Consider the following 20,274-nt stretch of genomic DNA (forward strand, 5'->3'; position numbering starts at 1 on the left):
TTGCAATGACATGGTTGGAACTAGAGGGTATTATGCTAAGTGAAATAAGTCAATCAGAGAAAGACTGTTATCATATGATCTCTCTGATATGAGGAATTTGAGAGGTAGGGAAGTCATGGAGAGAAGGGAGGGGAAAAAAATGAAACAAGATGGGATTGAAGAGGGAAACAAACCATAAGAGATTCTTTTTTTTTTTTTTTTTTTAAGTTTTATTTTTTTAAAACATATAATATCTTTTTATCCCCAGGGGTACAGGTCTGTGAATCGCCAGGTTTACACACTTCACAGCACTCACCATAGCACATACCCTCCCCAATGTCCATAATCCCACCCCCCCAACCCCCCTCCCCCCATTAACCCTCAAACCATAAGAGATTCTTAATCTCAGGAAACAAACTGAGGGCCACTGGCAGGTGGAGGGTAGGGATAAGATGACTGGGTTATGGACATTGGGGAGGGTATGTGTTACGGTGAGTGCTGTGAATTGTGTAAGACTAATGATTCACAGACCGGTACCCCTGAAGCAAATAATACATTATATGTTAATTAAAAGAAGATATTTTGAAAGAGAGACCTCATTCTCATAACTTTTACTACAGTATATTATTATAACTATTCTATTTCATTATTAGTTATTGTGGTTAAGCTCTTACTGAGCCTAATTCATAAATTAAACTTTATCATAGGTTTGCATGCACAGGAAAACTGTAGTATATATAGTTTGGTACCATCCACAGTTTCAGGTACCCATTAAAGGTTTTGTAATGTCTCCCCCATAGATAAGAGGGCCAATTGTATAATCATTATTTTCAAACACCCTTAACTTGTATACCCACCTCTGCCCCTACTGTACTCACATGAGAATTCTATTCCCATATCTTAGTAAACCCAAGTATCCCCAGCATCATGGCTATACCAAAGAAGTCAACATAATGAACAGCCTACCTCCTCTTCTGTCAGTCTATCTGGTGAACTTGCTTCATGCTGCACTGAAATATAAGAGCAAAGAGAAGAGAACTTCCCTAATCTTTCCTCCCTAGTTCTACCAGTCCACCTACATCTTTACTTGTACCTCCCTTCCTCATATAATTAATGGAGTGTCCCTTGTTCTGTCAAAGTCCCATCTCCCACCTATGCTCTGAATCCAATCCTTTCTCAGCTCAATACTCCCCAAAGTATTCCCTCTTTCTTCTGTGTTATCCTATTCTTATTCTCTATTGGACCATTACTACCAAAATGTTAACATGCTGTAACTTATTTCCTGTCCTTTAAAAAAGGAAAGAGCTTGCCTACATCCCCTCTAATCTCTGCCCCATTACTCGACTCTGCTCAGCTTCACAGCAAAACACCTCGAGAATCATTTACCATTGTCATTTCCACCCTCCAGCCCACTGGTGTCTATTGTACTCAACCACTCCAAATGGGATTTCATGCCCCTCCACTGAGACTGTTATCCAGTTCACCAATGAACTCAACATAACTGAAACTGTGGTTGCCTCTCTCTCTCCCTGCTGATTAAAGTTTCCTCCTTATATAAACACTCAGAGCTTTCATCCTGGCTCCTCCAGTACCCCACTCACCTGGTCCTCCTCCCACTTCATTGGCCATGTTTTCACCTCTACACATCCTCTATGTAGTATATATTGTAGTAAATATTTTAGGTTCTGTGGCCACATATAACCACTCTCTCATTTTCTTTTTTGTTTTTTGTTTGTTTGTTTGTTTGTTTGTTTTTATACAAAAAAGTAATACTCTTTTAAAATGTAAATGTAAAATGTAAATAATATTCTTAGCTAGAAGCTATATAAAAATAGGCTTCAAGCTATTTTTGGCCTAGAACTCTGTCCATCCTTATGCTGGTATAATGACTGGCTCAGTTCTCAGTCCTAGGCCCTCTTTGGTACTTACACTTTCTCCATAGTTGATCCCATTGAATCTCATGCCTTTAAAGAACAATCGTATGCATGATCCCACAATTCATACCTCCAAATTTCATACTTCCAGTATAATCATTTTACCTGGTTATTCCACCCCCAAGACTACATGATTGTAGAAAGCAAGAACTGTGTCTATTTTTTTAACTTTATTTTATTTTTTCAGTGTTCCAAGATTCATTGTTAATGCATCACACCCAGTGCTCTATGCAATACGTGCCCTCTTTAATACCCACCACCAGGCTCACACAACCCCCACTTCCCTACCCTCCAAAACCCTTGCTTTGTTTCTCAGAGTCCACAGTCTCTCATGGTTCATCTCCCTGTCTGATTTCCCACAACTCCCTTCTCCTCTCCTCCCAGTGTCCTCCATGTTATTCCTTATGCTCCACAAGCAAGTGAAACCATATGATAATTGTATTCCCAGAATGTAGCATAGTTCCTAGCACAGAGGGTTTATTTCTATGGAGATAGTATTAAGTCTCTAGCCATTTGGTAGGTCATTTGGGGAACAATACTTTGAAAAATATTATATTTAGTTGGTGAAGCCACCTGAGTAATCAGATTTGTTCCTGTATAGCAATTGGTTGATTTTGAGAGGGAAAATAACATGATCAGATTTGTTTAAAAGAAAGATCACCACTCCTGTAGGAGGGTTGAGAGTGGGCTGAAAGATTTAAAGTCTGGGCTGGGAGAGAGGAGTTAAATTATTCAGAAAGGGAAGCGCTAAGTCAAGTCTGAGCAACACCAACTTTTACAGTCTCCTTCCTGGACAGTGAAACAGGAGACCCAGGAGAGAACAATGTCACAGAAGCCAGGGAAAGAGATTTTTAAGACAAAGGCAGTGACCAACACTGTCACAAACCAGATAAATCCAGTAACTAAAGACAGGAAAGTGGGTCAGATGGATCTGGCAACACGGTGTCTGACACTGGGGACCTTGGCAAGAACCATTTTTGTGGAATGCACGGCATCAACAAAGAAAAGAAGCTAGAGGGGAAGCTAGAGTCAAGGAATAGGTTTTATTTGTTTGTTTTTAATGGGAGAGGTTAACTGGGCATATTTACATCTGAGAGGGGAGCCAGTAGCTAGGGAGCAAGAAGAACAGAAAACAGGGCAGCATGCCTTATTCCTTAAAGTATGAGGAAGATGTACATAAAGTTGTAGCTATAAATAAGTGTATAGGGGTTTTTTGGTGGAGGGAAGAAACTGGAGGATGGTGGCAAAGAGTTGTTTGCAACTCTTCTTTGTTAGTATTGGAGTCTGTGAGGAGAATAGTACCCCCTTTCAGCTCCCAAGTTCTAAACAAGTTGAAAAATAAATAAAATAGTAAATATAAAGTCCAAGAATATAACCTTCATTTCTGATGCAGTTAAGATGAGGGCATGGCTTTAGATCTCTTAGCCAAGTGGGGTTGCTAATATTCAATCCCAGAATTAGGCACAGCTGCCCACTCAGGTAGACAACATTGCAAGGTTCCTATAGGGTTTCTGCCTAGAACAGCTTTCATTAGAGACAAACACAGGAAAACTCAGGCTTTCTGCTGGCAGCTTGCTACCAAGAGGCAGAAGGTAGAATTGAATAGAGCCTACATAGTTATTCCCCCCAAATTTACCAATCAGATGAACCAGTCCCTCTCTCAGGAGCAGAGTGAAGAAAGGGGTGGAGAGGTCTGAGGTTTCATCAATTGAGATCCCTTTATATGGAGGAAACTTCAGGAGTATGGAAAAAATGATTCCTGCTACAGTTAGTTGATGTCTCCTAAATAAAAAAAAAAAAAAAGAAAGAAAGAAAGAAAGAAAAGAAAAGAAAAATACAGTGATCTATTTAGAATCAGACAGTGATGGAGGAAGGAAATATGATTGGCTTAAGAATGGTGACAATGTTTAGAATCACTACTTGAGTGACTGGGGAAAATGAATGATGCTCATTAGATTCAGTAACTGAGATATTATTAGTTTGAATTTCTGTTTTGTTGGAGTAGTAAAATAAAAAATAGACTGGAGTGGGTCAAAGAGTGAATTAAAAAGCAAGAGAATAGACAGCTAACATAAACACTTTTTTGGCTATATATTGCTATGGAGGGAAAGAAAAGTAAGGTAATAACACTGGGGAGATGTGTGGGTAAAGGAGGTTTTTTGTTTAGCTTTGTTTTGTTTTGTATTCAGGTGGGAGAAGGCAGAGCATGTCTGAAAGCTAGGGAAGCAATCAGTAGGAAAGGAGCTGTTGAGGATGCAAGAGAAATAGATAAAAGTCTACTTAAAGCACTTCAGACTGCTGTATACCTGGTCTAAAATTTACTGAACCTCATAATAAGGAAGACTAGAGATTATCTTCTGGTGCTCCCTGGGGGGAAGATTTTAAGTTATTCTATATTCAATTCACTTTTTAAAATATTTTCTTTAGAATGCTTCAGGGATTTATGCGGAAATAGATGGAGCCAAAAATGAACTACAAGGAAAACTGTCCAACCTAAGTAATCTTAGTCATGATTTAGTCCAAGAGGCTGTTGACCATGCACAGAACCTTCAACAAGAGGCTGATGAATTGAGCAGGTAATATCCTGGTTTTAGAAATGCAAATATCTATGTAAGCTGAATAACTCATTTTTATTTAATTCCATGTACCCGAGTTACAGGTTAGCAGGTTGGGTTTTGGGTTGTGTTTGTTTGTTCATTTGTACGTTGCTTGGTTGGTCAGTCTGAGAGCCAGCCAGTCATTGTTTATTGCCATTGTTTTGGGGAGAGTTTTTTGGTTTAAAAAATATATATATCTGTCAGATTAGAGACCTGTGTTGCAGAGGGGGTGGTTCTGCTCCATAATTATTAATAGGGTGACCTAAGACATTTTGGTTAGGGGTCTAATGCTGCACAAAATATTATCAAGTAAGGGCACCTGGGTGGCTCTGTCAGTTAAGCAACTGAGTCTTGATTTTGGCTCAGGTCATGATCTCAGGGTCATGAGACTGAGCCTCGTGTCTGGTTCTGTGCTCAGTGTAGAGTCTGCTTGAGATTCTTGACATTCTCTCTCACCCTCTCCTCCTGTCCCTCCGCTCTCTTTCTCTTTCTCAAATAATAAATAAGTAAATCTTTTTAAAAATGATTAAGTAAATAAGATCCCTTTACAAGGTCTAATTCTACCACCATCACATATTTATTTCACATACAGCATTAGCTTTTTACACCCAAGGGTCTCAAGTAAAGTTGGTTGGAAGTTGGCAATACAATTGACTTCTGGTAAATTCTCATAGACACTCTATAGTGCTCAGCAGGAAATGTTTGATTTCAACACCTGATTAAGAGAAAATCAATTGACAATTTTCCTCACAGCGTCTAGAAGAGAGTCACATACCCTTTGGGCACTCAATTAATGTTAATTGAAATGTACTGAAAGATTGGAATTGAATTCATGACCTTGAAATGATAGGTAAATGATGAGATAATTATAGAGAAAGACTACAAACCTGGCAATTAGGAAAAAGGATCAGTAAAGCATGAATAAAATAAGAACCAATAATAACTCTTGTTCAGACTTAAACTACCTTTTTATTCCTGGTTGTCAAAATTCTCAAATATCCCTCCAAATTTTCTGAGAATTGAAAGGAAGAGAGGAGACAGACAGAGAAAAATAGATGTTATGTAAAATCTTGGTGTCCAAGATGGCATTATATCCATCTAGTGTCATGCTTCCAGGAAATTTGCTTTTGATCAAACCAATAAAATGAAGCTTAGATAAAATATGATTCAGACAATATACTGTATTGAAATAATATTGTTTCTGAGATCCCTCTTGTGTCTCTCTTCACTGGTTTTTTGTCCTCTTAGTGAATCTTCCTGTTGGTTGGGATCCCAACACATACCTTCACTAAATGCACAGTGTTCTAGCATAATTCTAAGAAAGTTACCCATGCTATATATAAAAAATTGTTCAGAAATATCAATCACCCTGAAGTCCCTTTTGCATGTAGAATATTTCAGACTGGGTATATTCAAGGAAGCATTGAAATTTATAGATGTCTTTCCCTCAAAATCTGAGCATTCTTCATCATCTATCTGGTAACCCAGTGATTTGCTTCTTGTGCATAAAACAGAGATAAACATAATTCATCAAGAAACTTCCATTTCAAAAACACATTTTTATTTTATGTATTGATGCAGTACCTCTTTTGTGCCTCGTAATGAAAACAGCATTAAAGACTCTCTTAACCATTTTCTTGCATCTTACCATTAGCAAACAAATTTTAAAATATTAATGAATACTTGTAACATTTTATTCTTTGTATCCCTTTTAAAATTTCCTCAGATTTTCCTCTCTGTGTCATTTCTGAAAACAAGGGGTTGTGGGTAGGAAGAAGTAGCAAGTATGTGAATTAGAATTACCTCTGTAGAGCAGAGTTGCATTATGGCTTTCCTTGACCCTAGGTACTTTTGCCTCTGTGGGCCCTTTCCTCCATAAAAAAATTTAAAATTACATGTCATGATAGCATTGCTATAAAGACTAATGTAATCGTTATTAGTATCCTCATTGTTTTTCTGATTTTAAAAAAAATGAAAATGAAAAAATTCTTTATGGGGCCCTCTTATGCCTAAGGGATAAGTCAGCTCTCCCACAAAGGAGCCCAATGATTGTGAACTAGAACCAAAGAGAAGAAAGTAGCCAGGGAAATACAGAGAAGTTGTTCTGAGCCTAAGAGAGCACACTGAAACTGAAACTAGATGGAGGAAATTGAGAATCAATAGAGTTCAATAGGTCAGGGGAGTTGGAAGAAATGAACCAGTGTGGGATCCTCAATGTCACATACTGTGTCACAGAGAATCTTCTGAAAGTTACTGACGAATCAAGTGATAGTAGTCATCAGTGTTTGGGACTGAGAAGAAAATATGCAACTGGTGTATTTAAAACTGAGTAAAATTGAGGCACAGGATTCAGGATGAGATGCAACAGTGACAGGATGTTTATGTTAGAGAGGAAGAAGTATGTGTCAAAAAAGTGAATTATTTTATGAATACACTTAGAATTTGAAGTTCCAATTCAGGAAATAGTTTAGGCACAATAATAAATCCTGATGTTTATTGGATGACAGGCGTGGGACCAAGCATGTCACCTAGTTTATCCCTATTGTACCTCACATCATTCCTCTGAGGCATATACGTTATCAAGCACTATGTGAGAATGCTCAGTGCATGATGGGTACCCAGTAAATAGTGGATGAACCTTACAGAGGCCAGAATGGGGTAAAGGCAGAGAACATGGTATATAGGGCAAAGGTGGAAATGGGAGTGAGTAGGGCTTTACACTTTAAGGAAGCCGCTTGACCCCACGAGTGAGACAAACCATAACAACATGTGCCCTCGTTCCCTCTATGAAAAGGGAATAAAAATGGCTACTTTATGGGTGTGGTAAGAATTAAAGACATATCATACACCACAAGGCTAGCCCAGAATCGGCACATAGATACCCAATATGTATCATTCCCCTTCTTAAGGGAAAATACAATGTTTTATAAAGTGAACAAAAGGTTGAATAAATAGAGTGAAACCTACTTCATACCTAACACCATGCTGAGCCTCGCACCTTCTCTGAAGACCTTGGTTTCTTTGATGGAAAGAAAATAACAATGATGATCTGGGTGAGTAGGTGGGGAAGGACTGTGTGTTCATTCCTGGGCCTGACCCCCACCACATAAACTCTTGCTTGAAGAGGTGCAGAGGCCTGTTTTTATTTTTTTTTTTATTTTTTTTTTTTTATTTATTTGACAGAGATCACAAGTAGGCAGAGAGGCAGGCAGAGAGAGAGGGGAGGAAGCAGGCTCCCTGCTGAGCAGAGAGCCCGATGCGGGGCTTGATCCCAGGACTCTGGGATCATGACCTGAGCGGAAGGCAGAGGCTTTAACCCACTGAGCCACCCAGGCGCCCCTAGAGGCCTGTTTTTAAATCAGTCCCTTTTCCTGTAGCCACTGCCCGGCAAACAGCTTCTGTGAGCCAAAATGGGGTAAAGTCCTGGGGGCACCAAAGGCAGAGGAGAGCAAAGAACATGTGCTCCCAGGAGAAGCAGCTTGGGAAAACTTTGCCAAGCCAGGTGGCTTTGAAGAACGGGAGGGAGGTCCCTGGGGTCCCAGAAGTACTCAAATCAAGCCATAAAAATGGCCTCATTTCCCACAAAAGTGAGAGAGAGGAATAATGACACATGTTTTCTTTAACAGGAATTTGCACAGTTCCGATATGAATGGGCTGGTACAGAAAGCTTTGGATGCTTCAAATGTCTACGAGAATATTGCCAATTATGTTAGCGAAGCCAATGAAACGGCAGAATTGGCTCTGAACATCACCGACCGAGTTCATGACGTGAGTATTCCCTTGTTTTTGTTTTTGTTTTTTAAGTTTTTCTTTTTACGTAATCTCTACACCCAATGTGGGGCTCGAACTCACAACCCCAGATCAAGAGTCACATGCTCCACTGACTAAATCAGCCAGGTGCACTCCCCCACCCCAAGTATTCCCTTATTTTCAAGTTCATTTATATGTTGCCTTCTTCCAGCTTAGGACTTTTCTGTTTTCTAATGCCCTCGCTTGAGCTTCCACTGTAATGCAAATGGCAGAAAGTGCAGGAGAACTAACAAAAGACCATTTTCTTGATGTTATGAAGGTTTCAGTAACACTTCTTCAAAATGTGCTATACTCTTGTCAGCAAATGTCAGTTCCTTTGACAGCTTTTTTAAACCACGGTCCCTGAATAAAACATATTTAAGATGAGCCCGTACTGATAGAGAAGATGTTTTATGCACACATTCACATTTTTTTCAAATCAAAAATTGTTTATTGAGTGACTTCTATTTGACAAGCACTTTGGTGGGGCCTTGGCTGGTTGATGGTCTAGATTGACTGAATTTTCCATGAAAAACATTTGTCTTGAAATGGATTTTATGAAATGGATTTTATTTCCTCGTGTTCCCATTTGACCTTGATTTTGAGCTATGGAAATTAAGTTGTATGAATTTTGCTTGGTGTTTAGTAAATAAATGGTGTCGTTTATATCCTCAATCCATGAAAAGTTGGTTTCTTCTGTCATTCTTACTCTTTCCACACAATTCCTTTGCAGGCTGTTAATGGGATTGATACTCAAATCATTTACCATAAGGATGAGAGTGAGAACCTCCTCAATCAAGCCAGAGAACTGCAAGCCAAGACAGATCCTAGTAAGCATCTCCCCTTTCTTACCTTCCTTCTGATTTACAGCTGCTTCTCTCCTTTCATACAATACTTTTTTGCATAGGGATAGAGATTTTAAAAGTCTAGGATTAAAGAACAAATGATCTTTTAACTGAATAGTATATGAATAGTTCCTGTTGAGATCCAAGGTATAAAAAAAGTGAAGATTGAATTTTTTTTAAGATATTATTTATCTATTTGAGAGACAGAGAGAGAGTGGGGGAGGCAGGAAAAGAAGGTAAGGGACCAGCAGACTCCACGTAGAGCACAAAGCCGACCCCAGAGCTTAATCTTAAGACCCCAAGATCATGACCAAGCAGAAACTAAGAGTTAGATGCTCAACCAACTAAGCCACCCAAGTGGATATTATAAATAAAATTGGATATTATAAAATAAATTGTGATTAAAGAAAAAAAGAACTTCCATGTAGTAAAATGTGGTGTATATTCTTGTTAATCAAATAAACTAATTGTGGCACCCGGGTGGCTCAGTTGGTTAAGCGTCTGCCTTCGGCTCAGGTCATTATCCCGGGGTCCTGGGATCAAGTCCGTATCAGGCTCCTTGCTTGGTGGGGAATCTCCTTCTCCTTCAACCCTTCCCTCCTGCTTGTGATCTCTCTCTCACTCTCTCTCTTTCCCAAATAAATAAATAAAATCTTTAAAAAATTTGTCAAATTAATAGAAATTTACCATGATTACCAATTTTCAAGGAAATAATGCCATAAAATACACTTAACACTAAAACTGTATTGTACATAATTTAGTCTTTCTTGGACAATTCAGAAGGCCCTTTAAAATTTTACATGAAGTAATGAGTCAGTACTGGGAGAATCAGGAGGATAGGAAACCACAGAGCCATGTAGTTATCAGCACTTTCCTGTAGTTTGTGTTCTGTAAGTTTACTGTATCCAGGACAAGCCAGTGACCATATGGAAAGAAACATTTCCAAAGGTTAGTGTTTGCATCTGTGACAGCAAGCACATCCAAGTGCGAGAGGGAAGGAAAAGTAAAAGCAAAATCACGTTAGTCAATTTTGAATCTTGTGAGCTACTCTTAAAAACAATTGCATTGGCTAAGAATTTCACTAAACGATATTCATCTCTGAGTTAATGAACTCATACCTAAAGAGGGTTGTGCGTTGACTGATGAGGTTGGAAATCCATTATCTAGCTAACTTCTAACTACCACCTAAAAACAAAAACCAAGTTTGAAACAGAAAATGTCATGTAATTTTATCAAAGCAATTATTCTTGATTCTAATCATGCATTTTCTTTTTTTTAAAAAGAACACTATATATATAAAAAAAAATGTATTTGTTTTTCCTATGCAGAATATTTGACTAGCTGTGGTATAAAGCAACTATTATTTTATGTTTGCTGGGTACACAAAGGCAATAAAAATGTTCTCTTCTAATTCATTCATTATATAAGTCTAGTCTTGAACATACTCTTACAAAAGAATTAGAATATTGACAGCAACAATTTAGAATATTGGAAGTAAAATATATTTTATTGAATTATATTAACACACAGTGTTATAAAAGTTTCACGTGTACAGTATAATGATTCAACAGTGCTACACATTACTCAGTGCTCATCACAATAAGCGTACTCTTAAAAGTAAAATATTTTTTAAGTAAATGTTGCCATATCAATGTATTTCTTTGTTTCTTGTGATGTGAAGACCAGAGTATGTGGATCTTCAGGACACAATGACTTCGATATTTTGTTCTCTGATAATTTACAATGCAGTCTTGTCTTTCTTGTGAAAACAATTTTTCTTTCCTGGTAATAATGTCTCTTCAAAGTTCTATAATTTAAGTACAGATAAAATCTCTGCATTGGTCTCTGAATATTTTGCAAATCTGGTTTCCTCTTTCATGATCTTGTTTGGTTAAATTTCTTCACATATTTAATTTCAAAGGGACATCCTTGGGGAATTAGGACTGTGTGGGTCAGAACTTCCCTCCCTTTAGACAATAACGTTTGTGATATAAATTCAGATTTTCAGATTAAACTATATTTATCTACTGAGTTACATTACAATTTCAAATTACTGTTAATTCATTTCCAAATGACATTCAATGATCAGTAATCTTTTTAACCCAGATTTCCTTTCTTTATTATCTATATCAAATAGTTAGCAATCTATAATAAACTCAGGAAGCTGCTATTTAAAGGAATCTTCTATTGAATTCATTTCTAAAATGAAAACTGTTTATGTAAAACAATAAGTTTCAAATAGGAAAGAATTTTTATGAAACATTTTTTTCTTATAAACATCCAGCCCCAAATATCATTTTTTTCACCTATTTTTATCAGGGGCTCCAATGTAGAGTTAAATATATTCTTTCTCAGTATATTAGTCAGCATCTTTTGCGGCTACAAACCCCAAAAAGAAGAGCTGAAAATTATTCAAAAAAGATTATAAAATATTCAAAAATTGAAAGTAAAAGAGGGAGAAGGGATTGCAATACAAGTACAAAGTATGTTTAAGTCCCTCCTTGAATTCTGGGAAATTTTTAGCACTCACCAGAGGAATTAAGAAAGAAGTGCTTGTACTTTGTTTACATTGTACTTGGTGACAGAATCAACTCAGCACCACTCATTTTATACCCACCATACACAAGTGCAGAAAGACTGAACAAGAAAGCAAGCACGGAAAGACTGTATAACGGAAATGAGAAAGTATACCATGGGAGAGAAAAAGAAAAGTATAATAGGAAGGGAAGAAATGATTTGTCCGTTTGTCAAAAAGCATAAATTTCCTGATGCTTTGGGAGTAAACGACGCACAAACCAAGAATCTTTGGGAAAGTTCATCCTTCAGTTCAGACAAGATATTACATCATGATTTGTTTGGACTTGCTCCAAAATAACCCATTTTGGGACTATGTTACAAGTGCACTTTCAAGAATAGTTCTGTAAGAAAAAGACTATCAAACCTGATACAAGAACAAATAGAAAATCTGATAGACCTATATATACATATATAAATTTAATCAGTAATTAAACTCTTCCCACAAAGAAATCTCAAGGCTCGGATGGCTTCCCCAGTGAATTCTTCCAACCATCTAAACAAATGACACCACTTGTATATAAATTCTTCCAGAAAATAAAAAAAGATGAAATATTGTCTAATGTATTCTATGAGGCTTACAAAACTAAGATACAAAACCTGATAAGGACATTGTAAAAAAAAAAAAAGGAAGATTATAAGCCAAATTCTCTCCCAAATTAGATGTGAAAAACCTAAACAAGACATTAGCAAATCAAATCTAACACACATAGAAATGGTAATACATGACCAAGTTAACTTTGTTCTGGGATTTCAGGGACAGTGTAACATTTCAAACATCAATAGTAGTTTACCACATTTAAAGAATGTATCAGAAAATTCATATGGTTATCTCACCACATGCAGGAAAATCGTTTAACAAAACTCAGTGTCCATTCATGTTTTAAAAAAAAAAACTCATAGCAACTTCTGTAATCTAAGAAAGAAAAATAAAATAAAAATAAGGAAGCATATTAATACTGAAATATTTAAAGTTTGCCCACTAAGACTGGAAACAAGACAAATATATCCCACATTACCAATTCAATGTGTAAAAATCCGGTTTAATTCTATGTAGAAAATAATTAGAAATTTACTTTTTAACACCATTTGCAATAACATAAAATACCTAGGAATAAAGCTGATGAAAGATAGATCTCTACACATAAAACTATACTACGCTACTGAAAGAAATTAAAGATAATCTAAGTAAATGGAGATCAAAATGAGAATTTAGATCTAAAGAAGAGTAAGCAAAAACAATTAACTGGAAGACTCAAATTTGTAAAAATGACAATTCTGCCAAATTTATATATAGACTAAATATAACACCAACCAAAGTACCAGAACTATATGTAAATAGAGAAGACGGTCCTAGAATTTCCATGGAAATGGGTGTGGGAGGAGCCAAGAAGCCAGTGTAATCCTTGAAAAATAAAGTCAAAGCTGGAAGACTTAAAACACCAGATATCAAGACTTAACCACTCTACAGAAATTAAAACAGAGATATGAAAGCTATAAAAAATTATACTACTGTATCATTTCTTTTTAATAAAGTTTAAGAATAAACACAACTAAAAAAAAAAAAAAGAATAGATACAACTAACAGATGGAGATAGAATTCAGAACAGTGGTCATCCTTGGGGAATTACAGAGGGCCCAGAAAATTGAATAGCAATAGTGTTCTACTTTCTTGATTTAGCACAGCATATATGCCGTGCTCAGTTTGCGAAAATTTGTTTATAATGTGTACCCTTTTCTTTCTTTTTTTTTTTTAAGATTTTATTTATTTATTTGACAGACAGAGATCACAAGTAGGCAGAGAGGCAGGCAGAGAGAGAGGAAGGGAAGCAGGCTCCCTGCTGAGCAGCGAGCCGGACGTGGGACTCGATCCCAGGACCCTGGGATCATGACCTGAGCCAAGGCAGCGGCTTAACCCACTGAGCCACCCAGGCCCCGATGTGTACCCTTTTCTAGATGTATGTTGTATATCCATTAAAGTTTTATTTAAAAATTAAGAAAAAAGAATTATTCTTATATAACAAGTCATCGCCATAAATAGAGATAGACCTTTCCTTTCAGCTCTTTATCAACTGTGCTGCTAGTTGTAAGTCACAGCAGTGCTATATTTTTCAAAGAAGTTAGCCATTATCCTTGCACCTTTTATGAGTCACTTTATGGCATCCTAAATCACTCCCAAACAGTGTGACTAGTCTTCTATAGTCCTGTACCTCTTAATTGGAATGCCACTTTCCAGAGCTGGTGTTCTATGTTCACACCATATTCAGAATATTACAGATGACCCCACAGCACGGATCAGAATTGTCCTTGTTGAAATGGAGATTTTTTTTTATCCCCCTAGCATCTTGGCTCCACTGGTACTTTTTTTGGCTTCTTCTTCGTAGGCAATGATGAGGCTGTAGCTGACACCAACAGGCGTGTGGACGGAGCCGTAGCAAGGAAGAGTGCTCTCAGAAACAGATTGAGTGATGCCATTAAGCGACTACAAGCCACAGAGAGAGGTAAGGGTCACAGACAAGAACATAGTAAGCCTCAACTGTTTCTTTGCTGGGATTAAAATAAACGCTTGAGGAAGCCGTACATGATTCCTTACTTGTCAATACTTCTATAAATAAATATTGTTTTCTGGTGACAAAAGGAACTATGTTCATCACACACACACACACACACACACACACACACACACACACACACACACCGGAAAATAATTGTAAAATCTATAATCATACCTCCTAGGGGTGACCATTACATTTGAGAGCATTTTCCTCCAATCATGTATGTATGTGTGTGTGTGTACTTGTGTGCGTCCACGTGTGCAGGTGCTTTAATGCAATCAGGCTGCTTATACTATTTTGTAACCCACTTCCTTGTGAACATTCCTTCTTCTCTAATAAATATGCCCTATTTGGGTCTGGGTCTCTCTGGCCCCTAATGTGAGTAGCAGCCTCTGTTACCTGCTATGTCATTCTGATAGTACAAGCAGGGAGACCGCCAAGCCAAATGGAGACACAAGAGCACTCATTTTGCCTAATCTGGTACTACAGTGGTATCTTAAAAAGATGGGCTGGGAACCAGATGGGCTGGAAACCAGACTGCTGGATGTGCGTTTTCTCCTACACGGAGCAAATCCAGCTACTGCCTCCTAGTTTTCCAAAGCCCCAGCCATGATGGTGTCATCCAACGAGAATCCCTGCCATCTGCACCATCAGAGCTGCCACATGCTGGAGCACTGGGCTGTGGTTTATATACTTCATGTCATGAGGGAAAGTACCACCATTGCCTTTAGATTGTGATGAACCCTGAGGCTTGTCAAGGTTAGGAACTTGCTCCAAAATGCACAGCTCCAAAAAAGAAGCAGACCCAGGATTCAAAGCTGCATCCATCAGAGTTCAGATTGTGTGAGGTTGAATTAAATGTTTCTCCACTCAAGAAAAAGAAAAGCTACAACCTCACCTGTGACTTTTATTACCAAAGTAATACATGATTATAATAGAAAGAGTAGAAAATACAGATAAGAAAAAGAACAAAAGAAGAGAAATCTTTTTTAATCTTATTACCCAAGAAAAAACATTTTGTTGTAAACTGGCTTTTTTTTATTTTAAATACATAACTTTTTAATAAAAATAGAATGTCACTATACATGCTATTTTGCAACTTGGTTTTACTATTTAAAAATAATTTTCCATACGGATTTAATAAGCAGCCTTATTCCATACTGATTTACTTTTGCATTTTTACAGCAAAATGCGTCCCACATAGAAGAAAGTGATATTTACAATGATATCAGACATGAACATCTTATGACTTAAAATCTCATATATGTTTTTGGTGGCTTTCTCACCAGGTCTCTAACCTGTAGAAATACGAATTACTTTTTATAAAAATTCACCTCTAATTTGAAAATGTTTTAAGTGGGCTGCCTGGTTTTAATGAGACTCTAGAGTCTTTCAAGCTCACTTTGTAATGCTACCTTAACATTTCTAACTTATGCCATCATTAACATCTATTTAAAGATCTTTGTTCAGCTTAAAAACCCAAAACTTGAGGGCTGCCTTATCCCAATGATTAAATGGACGTTGATGCTCCCAACAAATGTCCTGCTTCTCTGCAAAGTGAGTGTCCCTGTGCTCTGTGTGAAGGTGACGCCCAGCAGCGCCTGGGTCAATCGAAGCTGATCACGGAGGAGGCGAACAAGACCACAGTGGAAGTCCAGCAGGCAGCTGCCCCCATGGCTAACAACCTAACCAACTGGTCACAAAACCTTCAGAGTTTTGACTCTTCTGCTTACAACACAGCGGTGGACTCTGCGCGAGATGCAGGTATCACGGTTTGCATCCAGATGAATTGGCCATTCGGCTCAACACGTCTTTCATTAAGATGCAGTGGTTTTCCTCGGGGTGTGAGATTAGAATATTGTAGAAATCTGCTTAGGAAAAAAAAAAATTTTGCTCAGGTCATCTATGACACACACGTATATATATATATACACATATATATGTGTATGCATATAAAATATATATATTTCACAAAAATATACTAGAGAGATTGGTTAAGCATCATTTTTTTTCTATATGAAATAATGGCAACACTGATGTTCGTCAATGTTAAGTCTGTTCCTTGGGGAAGAAGGTCAATCACAAAATATTAGTTTACTTTGGGGAAAAATATTTACTAAACTGAATTGCTTTGTCCTTACCTGAGAAATGCAGGTTATTACCAACAGGTACTGACTATGTCCAATCAAAACTGAAGGTTCCGGGGCACCTGGGTGGCTCAATCGTTATGTGTCTGTGTTCCGCTAAGGTCATGATCCTAGGGTCCTGGGATCGAGCCCCGCATCGGGCTCCCTCCTTGGCAGGAAGCCTGCTTCTCCCTCTCCCACTCCCCCTGCTTGTGTTCCCTCTCTCTCTCTCTGTCAAATAAATAAGTAAAATCTTAAACAAAACTGAAGGTTCCCATGAAAAACAGTTTGAGAGCACCTGAGTGGCGTAATCAGGTAAGCTTTGGGCTCTTGGTTTCTGCTCTCAGGTCATGATCCTGGGTCATGATCCCGGGTCATGATCCCGGGTCATGATCCCGAGCCCCACATCAGGCTCCCCGCTCAGCATGGAATCTACTTGAGATTCTCTTTCCCGCTCCCTCTGCCCCCCTGCTCTGGCGTGCTCTCTCTCTCTGTTGCTCTCAAATAAATAAATAAACCCTAAAAAAAATAATAATTGGAGAAGAGTTTGTTGCCCAGCTTGAATGCAAATTTACAGCAATGATAATTAAATACTCTGTTATATACCTAATTTATTTAGTTACACACAGATATTTAAATCACATATTACCATGTTTATTTGATCTCTTCTACCTCTTAAATATCAATGACTCTGTGATGACTAGAACTGCCTCTTCTCCAGCATGGTTTTGCAGAACATATTACGTTCACTTTCATCCGAGTTAAGGAAGAACTTTATTAATCTACATTTGATCTGTCACTAGAAATTTTATCCCAGGTCACAAATATTCATTCCCGTAACAAGAAGATAACTGTTAGGGCGCCTGGGTGGCTCAGTGGGTTAAGCCGCTGCCTTCGGCTCAGGTCATGATCTCAGGGTCCTGGGATCGGAATCCTGCATCTGGCTCTCTGCTCAGCAGGGAGCCTGCTTCCCTTCCTCTCTCTCTGCCTGCCTCTCTGCCTACTTGTGATCTCTGTCTGTCAAATAAATAAATAAAATCTTTAAAAAAAAAAAAAAAGAAGATAACTGTTATGTTCATCTCTTAAGTATATATTCATGACTTTTACCATGTAACCACTCACCTAATTGCATTTAGAACTTAATTTCTAAAAGATTTGCCTACATGACATCTAACATTTACATTTATAAAGACAGAGCCTCAGGAATGTTTACTAAATCTGTGTTAAATTTTTTTCTTCCTTTTTCAGTCCAATCCACAATTCCAATAAGCGTCCAGAACTACCATTAATTGAAACTGTTTTAGGCCTCTGTGTTTTCCTCAGATAGCATTTTGTGGTTCAAATCAAAGTAAATGAAAGAGCATACCACAACATAAGAAACTTTATAAAGACTCTAATAAAAGTGGTTCCCTTTCTTGGAGAATTGAGGACAGGGAAACCCTGTTTTATATACATTTCCATAATCAAAATTTAATGTAACACATGAAATATACTTTATTACCTATAATTTTTAAAGACTATTATACTATAAAATGGCTATTGTGGTTAGTTATCCAAACAACAAATATTTACCTCTATTAATTAACATGATAAAATGATAATTGCTATTACTTTCCTTCATTCCATTCCTTAAGATAGAGAAACACCCTACTTCCTAAATACAGAAAAGAGTTTTATCCTTGGTCCTCACTGACATATTCTCCTGAATCTGAGTTTAGGTTGGCTCTGGTAAGAGCCTTCCTATTTTCCAGCTGCTACTGCTTAGTGACCATAGCTCTACCCTTCTCCGGGGGAATATGCAAAAAGTATTCATTCTCTAGTCCCGGTTCGTAAACCTTCATGTGCTTTAGAATCACCTGGGCCTCACTCCCAGAGTTTCTAATTCAGCAGGTTGGGGTTGGAGCCACAGATTTTGCATTTCTGACAAGTTCCCTGATGATGCCGATGCAGCCGGTCTGTGGACCACACATTGAGAACCACTGGTCCGGTTCATGAAACCTTACAGAAAGTTACGCCATTCTCCCTGTTTTGGACTTCTCTCATCTAGCTGTGTAAATATGATTTATTCTCTCTTTATTTAAGATTTTATTTATTTATTTTAGAAAGAGAGCATGTGAGCAGGAGGAGGAGCAGAAGAAGAGGGACAGGGGCGCCTGGGTGGCTCAGTGGGTTAAGCCTCTGCCTTCAGCTCAGGTCATGATCTCAGGGTCTTGGGATCGAGCCCCGCATTGGGCTCCCTGCTCAGCAGGGAGACTGCTTCCTCCTCTCTCTGCCTGCTTGTGATCTCTGTCTGTCAAATAAATAAATAAAATTAAAAAAAAAAGAAGAAGAAGAAGAAGGAGAGGGACAAGCAGACTCCCCACTAAGCACGGAGCGGGCGTGAGGGTCCATCTCAGGTCTCTGAGATCATGACCCGAGCCGAAATCAAGGGTCAGATGCATAACCAATGGAGCCACCCAGACACCCCTATTCTCTTTTCTATGTGTACCTCTTACCTTAAAAAAAAAAAAAAAAAAAAACATAACCTACAAAGTCAGTATGATGTGTTTGTATCATCACTCTTATTGGGCCCATAGACCATGGCACCCACCCTCTCCTTGGCACCAACTGCCACTCTTCTGGGCGCTCGGTTGTTTTCTCCATGTAGCTCTGCCTCTGCATGGACCATTGCAGCAGCAGTGGGATGTGGGAATAGGCAACCTGGGAAAAAACCTTCCCACCTCCTTTTGCCCAGCCTTCCTTTAGACTTGTTCTATCAGTTCCATTAGAAATGCAAGTAGACCTTATGCTATATGGGGACAGGAACATCTGTACATTTTTCGTGGGGCCGGCCCTTAAGAAATGTACATTGTAAGCCAGCTCACTCTACATACATGTAGACCAATAGACATTACAAATGCCACAAAATAGGAATCACTTATATAGCGGGCTTAACTCTTCCTTTGGCAGGATTACACGTAATTATAGATCTCACAGAAGTAGCCCTGTGTTTGTTGTCTCTTCACCTGATTCCTTAAATACAGCTAATATTAGTTACTATCATTGAGATATTTACTCAAGTGATTACTTTTTATTAACTGCAGTACGAAATCTGACAGAGGTTGTCCCTCAGCTCCTGGATCAGCTCCGCACCGTAGAACAGAAGCGGCCTGCGAGCAACGTCTCTGCCAGCATCCAGAGGATCCGGGAGCTTATCGCTCAGACCAGAAGTGTCGCCAGCAAGGTAAGCATGAAAAGAGACTTCTCAGTCCTCACTGATCAGGAAACTGAATCGCAGCTCTTAAGGCAGCAGCCAGAGCCCAGAATCTTTCTACTTCAGTAGTTCTTTTTTTTTTTTTTTTAATTCATTTGAGAGAGAGAGAGAGAGAGAGAGAGAGCAAGTGCACAAGCAGGGGGGGGGGGCAGAGACAAAGAGAGAGAAGCAGACTCCCCGCTGAGTAGGGACTCCACCCACCCACCCCCACCCACGACTCTGGGATCGTGACCTGAGCCAAAGGTAGAGGCTTAACCCACTGAGCCACCCAGGTGAATACTCAGAAAATCACTCTGAACCAGACCAGAGAATCAGCTTATCATATTGGACCTCTCAGAAATGCATCTACTGAATTGTGCTTTGTTTTGAGGTTTTTCTAAGAATTATTATAAGAAACATCTTAATGAACTCATTACAGTTATAATAATGATAGAGCCAGGAACTGGAAAGTACTTTATAGTTATTATCTCATTTCATTCAGCAAAATTTTCGTCCACACTTTACATTTGAAGAAACTGCAGGTTAAGTGACTTGCCTACGGTTACACAGTAAGAAGCAGAGCCAGGTTTCAAGACCCTGTCGAAGACTCCAAAGCTGGGTCTAGACCCCTCCCAACAATCCT

At 38.4% G+C, this 20,274-nt stretch overlaps 1 protein-coding gene across 2 annotated transcripts in view; it reads left to right on the forward strand.

Annotated features, from left to right (window-relative positions):
- Window positions 1–20,274, forward strand: part of LOC111158255 (laminin subunit alpha 4) — a 145,199-nt gene that overhangs the window by 91,388 nt on the left and 33,537 nt on the right. For both annotated transcript variants that reach the window (XM_022520164.1, XM_022520165.1), the window contains exons 13-18: window positions 4,341–4,489; window positions 8,137–8,278; window positions 9,033–9,129; window positions 14,103–14,219; window positions 15,858–16,037; window positions 19,483–19,622. In XM_022520164.1, the coding sequence (XP_022375872.1) occupies window positions 4,341–4,489; window positions 8,137–8,278; window positions 9,033–9,129; window positions 14,103–14,219; window positions 15,858–16,037; window positions 19,483–19,622 (825 nt within the window). The remainder of the gene's footprint in view (window positions 1–4,340; window positions 4,490–8,136; window positions 8,279–9,032; window positions 9,130–14,102; window positions 14,220–15,857; window positions 16,038–19,482; window positions 19,623–20,274) is intronic.

Source organism: Enhydra lutris, unplaced genomic scaffold (genome assembly GCF_002288905.1).
Source record: "Enhydra lutris kenyoni isolate GAN:26980312 unplaced genomic scaffold, ASM228890v2 scaffoldscaffold58, whole genome shotgun sequence".
Taxonomy (NCBI): domain Eukaryota; kingdom Metazoa; phylum Chordata; class Mammalia; order Carnivora; family Mustelidae; genus Enhydra; species Enhydra lutris.